At 40.9% G+C, this 12060-nt stretch overlaps 1 protein-coding gene across 2 annotated transcripts in view; it reads right to left on the bottom strand.

The window, feature by feature from the left end:
- st6galnac5a (ST6 (alpha-N-acetyl-neuraminyl-2,3-beta-galactosyl-1,3)-N-acetylgalactosaminide alpha-2,6-sialyltransferase 5a) overlaps window positions 1-9180 on the bottom strand; it is a 60349-nt gene extending 51169 nt beyond the window's left edge. Inside the window, exons 1-4 of one of the 2 annotated variants that reach the window (XM_014013029.1) lie at window positions 9165-9180; window positions 8325-8440; window positions 6728-6946; window positions 6085-6279 (exon numbers count right to left, since the gene is read on the bottom strand). In XM_014013029.1, coding sequence (XP_013868483.1) covers window positions 6085-6279; window positions 6728-6742 — 210 coding nt within the window. In that variant the 5' untranslated portion in view covers window positions 6743-6946; window positions 8325-8440; window positions 9165-9180. Of the gene's footprint in view, window positions 1-6084; window positions 6280-6727; window positions 6968-8324; window positions 8441-9164 lie in introns of both variants that reach the window. The other variant, XM_014013030.1, reaches the window with a different exon arrangement.
- Between the last annotated feature and the right edge of the window lie 2880 nt (window positions 9181-12060).

Genomic DNA, 12060 nt, shown 5'->3' on the forward strand with positions numbered 1-12060 from the left:
CCATTGGCAGAATTTTTTTGACATAATTTGAGTCGAATTTTCAGACTAACAAATAATCTTACATATTCTGAAAACAAGATGATTATTCTTACACAATCAGTTCTTGTTTAGTAAATCAGTCTCAAAACAAGATCAAAAAGACTTTTTTGGCTGATATAAGATTTTAAAACTTGGTAAGATGGACAGTTTTTGCAGTGATGGGACAGTTCGGCATTCAAGATGGCAGCTACTCACCACAACTCAACAGTGAGTAAAACTCTGACCTTTACTTTAATAGTATTTCTGTTTTATTTCACATTCAGTCAATCGTACACAAAGTACTTTTCAATGTTTATAAGAGAACATGTTAAAATGTTGTTTCTATGYAGGAAATACCACATAGAGCTCAGTTACTGCTACTGCTTTAGCACAAAAACAGCAAAACTCCCTGAAAAACAAAGATCACAATCTGTGATTCACCAATAACAAGTTTCCAAGTTCCTGAAATATACTATAATTTTTAAAAAATGATAAAGAACAGCTTATTTATTAGACTTCTGCAGCTCTGGAGGAGAACAGGTGCCAACAGAAAACTACAACCCAGATGAATCTTCAACCTTTCAGCTGTTTTTCACTTCATTCTGACAAGAAAGGAGAAGAAAAAARGAGAGACATTACGAGTCGACTCTTGCTCGGGAAGTTAAAGAYTTCTCTTTTTAATTACATGAAAAGCCGTCGCTGTGGAGCAGAAACATTCTGCAGCTCAACCATCAAGGTGCTCCGCCTGCCTGACAAGACTCCGCTCCTCCGACTCCACCTGACTCATCGCTCGGGAATCTGCAGCGTTCTGGTGTCGCGGCGGTAATCAGAGGAAGGAAGGCGGCTGCACCGACTCGTCTTCCTCCGCCTCTGCTGAGAGACGAGCAGGAGCAGCTTCATCCTCCTCCTCCTCCTCCTCCTCCTCCTCGGTGAGGAAATAAAAAACAGAATAGTGCTAAAAGAAAAGGAGCCCCTGTGGGATTTCACTCTTCCACTCACGGATCTTTCTCCTCCGTCGCTCTCAGGCTGAACCTTTCCTGACTCCTGCATTCTCTTTTATCATCCTCTCCTTCCTTTGCCTTTCTCATTTTTTGTCCTCCTTTCTCATTCCCTTTGCCCTCTCTCCATAAAAGAGTCTCTTCCTCTTTTCATCTCCAGACTAAGTTTTCCCTCCTTATCTCGTTTCTCTCCTTCACAGCTCCGATCCAGCCCAGCCAGCGCTGCTGCATAACTAGAAATAAATTACCCTTCATTCTGACCTAAATCAAACATCTTCCAATAAAAAAAAAAATATATATTGAGTATGGAAACTTATTGTGCATTTCTGGAGGAAAAAGAAAAAAAAAGTATAGAAGTTTGACAAAAAAAGAAGTCTGCTGAAAGCATCCARAAGGTTTGGATGAATTTAAAGCTCTGTGGAAGATAAAGTGGAGCGGTCAAAGGCTGGCTGGCACTGCGCCCCGTGTGCCACTCATCTGAGAGCTCAAACAGATCGATGCAGCCAAGAGGTCAGCGAGCAAAGAAGAYGAGGACAAAACGCTCAAGTCGGTCTATTTTCACCCAAACGCTGATCATTTTGCACCGCTGGAGATCAAATGAGAAACAAGGACGTCTTCTACTCTGAAGAAGAAGAATGAATTCAAATGTAAAGTATGGATTATAGTTTGTGTGAGGCAGAAGCCCGACATAAAACTGCACGTTTGAAGCAGCGTAAATGATCTTCAGTGGAGCTGTGACCCTAATGATGTCCTCCRTCGCCAAAATGTCAATAAGCTTATAGCTGGAAATAAAAAAATAAAAAAAGGTTGCTTATGATGCTCGGCTGCTCGAGTTCAGTCGAGGAAAATCAATTCTCATCCTCAGCAGCGTTCAGTGACACATCACAGACAAATCCTCATCAAATCCAAACACAYGCGGTCACTGAATATCGGCTGTTCAGGCAGAGTGGAATGTGCTGCGTCCTGCAGCGGGTCCTGAAACACGACTGCAGTGACTTATTACACATTTATAACATGCAGCATTACAGCTGAACACCCTCAGATCTGCAAAACTCTTCCATCAGGTTCAAAACTGACCCGAACACAGGAAGCAAAACAACCAAATCAAATCGTTTTATCTAGAGACTAAACCATAATTCACTGTAGGACGCGGTCGCGTGTTGTGGCTTTTATTTTGACGGGTCGCTTCATGTCAAAAGGGCTAAAACTTTCCTTTTATTGTGAAACATCTGGGACAATAAAAGATAAATGAAGATAAGTTTTATCTAAATTCTCCAGCTGTGGAGGAAGAGAACTGGAGGGAAATGCGGTTAGCATGAACGCTAATATTAAAGTGCGGCAGAAACAGAAACTAACGAACACAGAGGTGACACGTTAGGAGGTAAAAGGCAGTTTATGTTTGTAGATGATAGAAGGCAACACGAACTCAGATCCCAGCATAAATACAGGCTACAAACACACATATAACACGAACAAATCACAAGTAAAATCAGTGCATCGTCAACAAGATGGCAGCAGAACTTAAACTGTTCAACCCATCTGTTGAAAGTTGCTCTATTTTCTTTTCATATTGTAATATATTGTAATTTATAGTCCAGGGTTAGTAAAAAATATTAGAATGTCAGTTTTTCCAGTATCGTAGAGCTCTGAGCTGCACTCAGAGGAGCAGGCGTACATCTATGTTCTGCATAAAACACTGTTTCAGTGGTTTTCTTACTGAACTATTTAAACATTAAAACCTTTAGCTGCACAAATTCAGGGAAGCTTCAACGTTTCTCTTAAAAACATGAACTGCCTGAACCAGACTGAAGTGGTCCAGAGGGCTGATGAGATGCAGCTAAATCACCTAAAACCCGATCCAGCTGAGTTCTTAAGTCCCCCTCGGTCCATGTTCTGAGCCCTAAAGTCTTTCCTGAGAATCTCATCTCAACCATTCATTCATCACTTTACTTTAAAGTCGACATGTAAACAAACCGGCGGCACGGTGGCTCAGTTGGTAGAGCTGATGCCTCTCAGCAAGAAGGTCACCGGTTCAAATCCCGGTCCGGGGACCTTTCTGGGTAGAGTTTGCATGTTCTCTCTGTGCATGTGTGGGTTCTCTCCGGGTACTCCGGCTTCCTCCCACAGACCAAAAACATGACTGTTAGGTTAATTGATAACTCTAAATTGTCCCTAGGAGTGAGTGAGAGAGTGAATGGTTGTTTGTCTCGTTTGTCTCTATGTGTGKCCCTGTGATGGACTTGCGACCTGTCCAGGGTGTACCCCGCCCCTCGCACTGTGATTGCTGGATATGGGCACCAGTGACCCACGTGACCCTGAAAAGGAAGAAGCGTGTACAGAAAATGGATGGATGGATGGATGTAAACAAACCCTGTGGTGCTGAGGTGTAAACGTTCACACCTGTTGGCCGACGACTGACATCAGACCAAACTGATCCAAACGGACTCCATCTACAGATCCTGACCCTCGAAGGGACGGTGGTCTCAACAAATCATAGCACTTTATGAACCCACATCCAGGCAGCAATAATGTCTCATTAACAGAAAAAAATCTTAAAAAGATCAACCCAATATATATTTTTATCCATTTATGACTGCTCTTTTTGTCTTTACCAGTTCTTTAAACCTTAAAAAAGGGACTAACACTTTTTAGCTGTTAAATACATTTTGTTGTACCTGGAGTCTCTAGGAGGCAGGAAAGCTGAATTTGGTTTCTCCCGATGCTGCGTAGATATCTTTATATTCTGTTTGGGTCAGATTTTACAACACAATCAGTTTTTTATTTTTTGACGTTTTCTGAACTTTTGCATCACAGTATTTGTGACAGAAACTGTCAAATACGATCTGAACAACTAGAGTTTGTTGGTCTTTATTCTGCTCTGGATCTGGTTCCAACATGTGAGGCTGGATGGACAAGTCTTCTGTTGTTGACGTCTTTTAGGTCATTTGTAAAATAAATGTTTCTGTGCAGCTATATAGTCATAAACCCCTCTCTCAAACTGGAATGAACCTTATGGAAGTTGGAGCGGGGGCGGGAAGCACCTCACTTGGATTTAAAGAGACAGCCTCAAAATGTTCTGATCTGAGACACACCCCAGAAAATGGGCGGGGCTTGTGGAGTTAAAATAAGGAAGTATTCAAACTGAAGCATTGCAGTTCCACTTTATATAGATCCCAACTGAAGGATTTAAATGTAAAAGGATAGGAAGAATGGGCCTCATGCAAGAACCGTTCGTACACACAGATTTGTTCTTAAGTTGTGCGTACGAGTGATTTAGGAGAATTTGTGGCATTCACCAATGTTTTCGTATTCTAAGGTTTTTTTCAGATACGAACAAAATTTACGAGTGGTCCAGACCTGTCGTATATTTTACGAGCAGTCAGTCTGCTGTTATCCAGACTGATTTTCCTCCGTAATAACTTTATATTTCGTTAGTTTGAAGATATTTTGAGTTGAAAATAAATCACACTCCATAATTATCTTGACAATAGGCTATTCTGCTTGAATTAAGAGTTATAATTTTAAATGTAATGATTCAGACTAACAATATTAATTGTCCATCCGTCCGTTTTCCGCCGCTTATCCGGGATCGGGTCGCGGGGGCAGCAGCAGGAGACCCCGCTCTCCCCAGCGACACCTTCCAGCTCGTCCTGGGGGACTCCGAGACGTTCCCAGGTCAGAGGGGATACATAATCCCTCCAGCGAGTCCTGGATTTTCTTCAAAGTGCCAGACTTATTTTGAAAACATTTTAAAATGCTTATTTCAGAACCGCAACTGAGACCACTTGAGACCGCGCTAGGAGGTGGGAGGGCATACGGTGCGCGACGGTGTGTCTTCTGAATAAATGAAAATGATTTAACACAGTTGTTTATACTTTTAGCAGCTCTTTTTTATTCCACAGCTGAGCTGCTAAAAATGACAGATTTTCTTTTCTGGATCTCTGACAGACGGACTTCAATCTCTGAACTCTTAAAGTTCTTTTTAGTTTTCGCTGTCATTTTCATGAATGAATGAACACTTCCTGATATCTGAGGCAGGAAACATAGCCTTATATGGTGTTTTTGGGGTGGTAATTATGCTAATCTCCTCTCGCGTGCACGAGCAGCTGGATACGAACAGGTGAATTTACGCAGCTCATTTACACACTTTTCCTGAAGATAGAAGAGTTTGTTGAATCTGACGTGACATGTTCGTACGAACCCTTTGTACGAACAAAAGTAAGAGAAATTTAGGATAAGAATACAAACATGTTCCTGCATGAGGCCCAATATGTCTCCTTTAAAACCTAATTTTGTGCATTTTTTCTATTTTAAATCCTTCAACCAAAAATAATATCACAAATCTCAATTGTTATTTTGTGGTTCAAATGATAAAAAGTTTCACTAGAGGTATGCAAATCCTGGCCACACAAAGACAGCATGATTACAGAGAAGCAGCTTCAGTAAAAATAAATCATTTTAGAGTTCAAAAGATGCAAAACGACAGCAACAAAAAGTAAAATGACCGCGAGACAAAAGAATCTGTGGAGGAGTAGAACAATTACAGAGGCCCAAACAAGAGGAACGCCAGAAATTCTGACAAAGTTTTGAGCGATGCAACACATCTAGAGACAAAGAGACGCAGAAAGACAAAGTTGTGAATCTCAGCAGCCAGCAGAGCAGCACATCAGGTGTTTTCCTTCGCAGCACGATCAGGTCCGAGGAGCATCTTCTTTCCAACTCCTCGCATTGATCGGTTTCTCCTGGCCCGGGAAGAGCGGACAGGAGGTCGATACAAGCCGCACCCCCCACGGTGACGTCAGGGCAGGGCTCACCTCGCTGCAGCTCTCCTGGGCTCACCCATTAGGGTGCGAGAACGCAGCCGAGGATTTCATTTGTAGCCTAAACTGTTATTAGTAACGACAGGCGGGTATTGAGTGTGGCGCGGCGCTGCTGGAGGAAAATTGTGATAAATGACAGAAGAGGAGAGGCTCCTCCATCTCTAAAGAGCCGTGCAAAGACATGGAACAAAGGTGTGCAGCAGAATCTGAGCCTTCCAGGTCTGACTGATCCGGAGGCAGCRGCTTACCTGGTGGTCGATGATGCCACTGTAGCCCTGGAGGACGGGCAGGTGAGGCTTGGCCACGGTGGTGGGGGAKTCGGGGGGCCGCTGCTGGGCGAGCGTGTCGTTGGCGTCCCTGGAAGCACTGCTGAAGTTCCCATTGTAGACCAGGAACAAGCTGGCACACAGGAGCAGCACGAGCAGGACGGCCACCCCGTGGCGCTGAAAAACACAAACAGGTGATGATTAATTTCTGTTGATTTAAGACCGGATCAACTGCTTCAACAATAAACAACTGATGCTTCAGTTCTTTATAAAGGCTTCAAATGAACGAGGAAAGTCACGACCATGGATCAAAGGACACAAATACTGAAAAAGTTGAAATATTTTAAATATTAAACCACTTTAACTTTGTCTTCAAATGTCAAACAAACTAAAAAATATTTGATGCACTTTAAATAAAAGCTGAAGTTTTTTTTTGCAGTAGAGGTGAAAGCAGCCATGCAGCTGCAGGAGCTTAAAGAGGCTCACAGCTGGATGCCCATTGTTCTGATCCTAATCTCTTCATCCGACAAACAGGCGCGCTGCGATCCTGGCGCTCTCCAAGGAACCACACCGGCTCTACAGAGCGCACAAACCCACACCACACACACAAACATGTTCTTTTTACCATAGGTGTCTTCATGTTCGCTGCGCGCGCTCGTAGCTCTGCCTCCACTTCCTGTCAGGGTCCGGACTCGCGAGTCCACATCGTCCCGGTTCCGCTCAGGTCCGGTCCTCCGCGCGGTGCCAGCCTGCCGCTGCCTGTGCGAGTCTTCAGACCGGAGTCCGGTTCTTACAGAGGAGACAGATGTTCGCTCCTGGTCTCTGCTGGGTCCTAACGCCGGTCCTGTTCAGGGCACAAGGAGGACTGGAGGAAGTTTTTAACTGGAATGGTTTTTGACACAAACTGTCAGGTTGAGTATTTAAGCTCAAATATTAAAGAGGCAGTTCAGATATTTTGCAGCGGGTTTGTTTTAAACTTCTTTGTCTTATCTGCCCCCAACTTCAGTTTTCACTGAACTCTGCTGGTTTTTAGGCACCAGGTGTAAAATAAAATGATTAAAAAATGTTTTATCATTTAGCATGCTTTACATTTCGCTGTTTTACTAAATGTTAAATAATATTAAATAATATATGCATATATTAAATCCTGGATTTAAATGTGTAAATGTAGATTAAGTTAAATCCTAAAATATTGCAAATAAAAGGTTAAAGTTTACAATTAAGAATTTTGGAATGGAATTCAGYCTTGTGACATCATCATCCTGAGACAGCAGCTGCTAACACTGCTAATGCTTTTTTACAAGACGTCAAACTTTGCAGTTGCAGCCAGTGTCTGAGCTGCTCTTCAACCTGTCGGACCACAAGACCACCTATAGCAGTGTTAGCAGCATTAGCATCGTTAGCAACGTGAGTGGTTCCTTTTGTCTCCGGATGATGATGTCACAATAAAAGCCGCACCAACGACAAAGGCTGCATTCCATTCTGAAAAATAATTTCGCTGCAACATTTAAGTTTTAATTTTTATGTTCAGAATTAAAAAATTAAATTTAGGATTTAACATTTAGACATTTAAATTTAACATTTAGTAAAAAATTTGCAAAATATAAGAACAGAGGGCTAAGTACAAATAAAATGCGAGCTGAATAATGAAAACGAGTTAGTGGTTTTTTTTTTTTTACTTTTTATTTTACACCCTGGCCTCAAACCAATTTTTTTCTTTTACTTCAATTTTTTTCCTGACACAGCCTTCATCATTTATCTGGGCTTGGGTCCAAAACCAGAAATACACAGCATTTCCCCCTCCATGGTAGCATTTTGGAACTAGAAAAACAAACAAACATAGTCTGGACAATAAGAAGACAAGAGTAAATAAAACCAAGGAGCCCTCAGTTCAATACCAGACTCTCTATAAACATCTCTTATTCTCAAACTTGTTGCTGTTCCTTCATCTTTCTTTCATAATTTAGGTCACCTGTTCCCCACGCCTGTTCCAGCATAAATTAAATCATCACGAGACCCACATCCACACAACAGATYCCTGTAGGTCCTGTTAAAAGTAATAAAACCCAGCAGGGTATCTGTTGTTGTCTCCAATATGAATCAGAATCAAAGTTGTCTTGGTCGAGATAAAACCCAGGAATGCAGACTGACAAGAGCTCCAAAAAATGTTTAAATAAATAAAAATTAAACTAAATAAGGTGGCAAAACAGCAAACTACTTACCAAACACTGAGGAACAGATTCTGGATGGTTCTTAGCAGAAACAAAAATGTTTACAGTGAAACGGAGACTGCTGGAATATTTTGTCCAGAACTGATGAACWCCTGGAAACACCTGGCCTGATGACAAGTGGGAACAGGTGAGAGTGGGCGGAGACAAGTGACACTGAGGGAAACACTCAGCCTGATCAGGATGAAGAAACAGAACTAAACAAGACTCATAAAACACATAAACTGAACCATAAACATAAAAGAAAAGTAACCAAATTACACAGAAACAGCTCTGACTGCAGTTAATATCTTACCTRTTGTAGATATTTGTTCAAACGACATCAGTTTGACAAAAGTGTATTTTATGATGAGTTATTAAACACAACAATTGAAAATAAGACAGATTATTTTTCCAAACTTTGAAGAGTTTTTCTGTCAGTTAATTTACACTTTCATTGCTCTTCTGCAGGTCTTAAATAGTTCTGCTTTGAGGAAATGTAGCTACATCCCAGGAGAGATAAATCATGAATAAGAACGCAATCTAATGGTTAGTGTCATTTTTTTTTGGTGTTAAACCAAAGAGGAGAGGTTCAGGAGAAGTTTGTGAAGGCACTGATTGGGTGTGGGAGGAGTTTGTGAAAGAGAAAATTGGTCAATTGACTACTTTGGGTGGGGTTTCAAGAAGTCATAACGGTTTGGTTGGATGGATGTCAGGCAGCTGGATTGATGTGTGACAATTTAATTTATGTGAGGTTTCTGGCAGAATTACCCAGGGTGCAGGCAAAAATCCAACGTGCAAAAATTAAGGATTTATCATAAACAATGGAGGGCTGCAGTGGCAGCAAAAACTTACAGGAACTCTCTGAGGAACAACTTGCATGAGGAACATGGAGAGACACCACACTGACTGTGAAAACAGTACAATGATCAGACAAACACTGAAGACGGGACACGGAACATAAAGGGAGAACTTAACGAGACAACAAGAAACACCTGGAGACACAAGAGGAATCAGGTGGGCAGGAGGGGGGGGGCAGGAGGAACAACCGAGAACACAGGGAAATATAGAAACACTGGAAAACTAAAGCAGAAAAGACACAGACTGTGACAATTTAGCTCTGTCGAAATAACCAGCAAGCTCCCATACTTTTAAAGGGGCAATATCATGTTAAATCAACTTTTTTGAGTTTAATATCATGTTATAATGTTATACTCTCATAAAAAACATGCCCAGAGCCTTGATTTGACTCATTCATGCATGTTTGAGAAATCCTGCAGCGTTTTTAGGAAGCCATGCTGAGGAGCAAAACAACAGGTGGGGACCAGAAACGCCCCTGGGACGTGTCTTTAAGCAGAACTTCCTCATGGCAGAGCGCACCCCCTCCCCCACTCCCCACACACCCCGCCCATGACTCCTGCAGGCTCTCGGGTGAAAAACTGAAAGTGAAACTTAAACTGTCTGCTGAGCTCAACATTAGTTCTCACTCAGTGAAGCTCTTTTCAGATTCAAAATACTTTTGAGGAAATGTATTTTCAGATGCCAAGTAAACTGCATCAAAGCAGATGCTCTTCCCCCTGCGAGCGTGACACCCCCCGGCACCAAAATGGGACAGGACAGAAGCGGAAGGTGGTTCTTAAAGAGACAGAGACCAATTTCAAGGCGTTTAGAAGAGGAAGTGATGAGAAGATAAGCTTATTTTCTATTTAAATATAAAGATAGTGATTTAATAACAGCTAAAGGTGACATAGATACTTTATTATGGTATAGTATTTAAATATATGCCTGAGAAACACATTATATTGCCCCTTTAAATATTATTAGGATTACTCATAAATCCAGACAGGAGGTTGCTAGCCAAATCAAATTACAGTATTTACATGTTCACAATATTATTACATTATACCCCAGAGTTACGCTGGTCATTACTTCCAGTAAGAAAATCATGGGTAACAATCTCATTTTTTAACTTACCTGTTAATCCGACCAATCAAGGTTTGATCAAACTCCGCCCACACACAGGAACCTCCCACTTAGTGACTGCAGAGACCCCCTTACTAATTAAAGTGCTTCCTGGAGAGCTGAGGGACTTGATCAATAAGGATGTTTTTCCCAGCAAATTTTGTGTTTGGGGATTTGAACCCATGACCTCCCGATCACCTTTTCTAACCTCTGCTTCATCGCTCCTGCAAATTCCAGCCGTGTCACCCAATCATACTCGTTTAGTTCCTGCAGTGYTATTAAGGCTGACTTCCTGCTTCATCTTTTTAAATCACATCTATCCTCTCTGCGCACAAATCACCCACAGGTTCCAGACAAAACCATTTCGTTCAGGAAGCTCTGTGGGAAAATGCTGACGTGATGGATGGAGGGGCTTTTTAATGGAATGACACAAAGCAGCAAAAATAATAAATAAAAATATGAGCAACCGAATGTGTCGTAAAAATAGTAAGTAAAAATGAAATTGACAGATGTGTTTTAAATAGTTCTTGGATGACATTTAACACGCTGCCAGATGGGAGCAGATGGTGAATCCATTCTCACTGTTTCTAACAAGAGTTTTGACGTTAAAACCTACACAACTAATAATTCATCTATGTTTGGGTGTGTTTCAGAATGTTCTCTTTTCGATGATCCAAGACAAAAAAAACATGCATCCCAGAAGAAAGTAGTAATTCACACCACTGTATTGGACCCAGAAATGCAGACTGAACCCAAAACCAGCTCAAAATAAAGCTAATACTTTTATTTTAATGCACATGAATGCATTTGAGAATAAAGAGGCRTCAATTTCATAAAATACATCCAGTAGGGGTGGGCGATCCTGTTTTATCCGATATCAATATAGGTCTAATATCGCAGATACTGATGTCGATACTTCGTGTTCATTGAATACTTTTGTCATTTTGCCTTTTGTTAGTCAATTATGATAAAACGCAGGACAAAGATTTTAGGCAAATAAAAATGTTTTTATTAGGTAACTACAACAAAACAGAAGAATTCGAAAATGTATGGAAACAGTTGTTCAATTTTCTTGTAAGACAATATTTATGGAAATTATTGGGTTGTACTTTCTGATTTTATTTTTTTTACCTGTTTTTATTTGTCTCTGTATTTAATTTTTCTTTCTCATTTTACTAACTACAGCCATATAACACAATGTAACAATATGAAAAACATAATTAGAATAAATTCAACTATTACCTTCTACTACACATACTTAAGAAAAAAGTCACTTGTTCAAAGTAAAAAACGCATCTTGATCCGATACTGATTCTCACTTGTAATCTGTATTATCAATATCCAGATTAACAAAAAGCTAGCTTCGCTAACTCATAATCTGTTAAATAAAAATATGCTTAACTCTTAATTTTTTTAAACAATTTGCAGAAGCTAAGACTAAACAGCTAAACAAGTAACAATTAGCTGAAGTTAACACTATACAGCAAAAAAAGTAAAAAAATATAGCTAAAGCTAACAGCTAGCCGCTAAGACAATTTTCAGTCAGTCTGTGTCACGTTTTTGTTTCCTTTGAGCTGAAGATTGTTGGGACTGATGCAAACCTGTTTATGTTAGCTTGTTAGTTAGCTGTTAGCAGACTTAAAGGCACGGTGTGTAGGATTTGTTGTTTTCAGTGACATCTAGTGGTTGAGTGGTTGAATCATCCTCTCTGGTCCTCCCCCCACCCCCACCCCCCGTTTCCAAACGCAAAGGAGTTTCTACGGTGTCTCTCAGGTGTCAAAAACCTTTG

This window comes from Austrofundulus limnaeus, unplaced genomic scaffold (assembly GCF_001266775.1).
Source record: "Austrofundulus limnaeus strain Quisiro unplaced genomic scaffold, Austrofundulus_limnaeus-1.0 Scaffold97, whole genome shotgun sequence".
Classification (NCBI taxonomy): domain Eukaryota; kingdom Metazoa; phylum Chordata; class Actinopteri; order Cyprinodontiformes; family Rivulidae; genus Austrofundulus; species Austrofundulus limnaeus.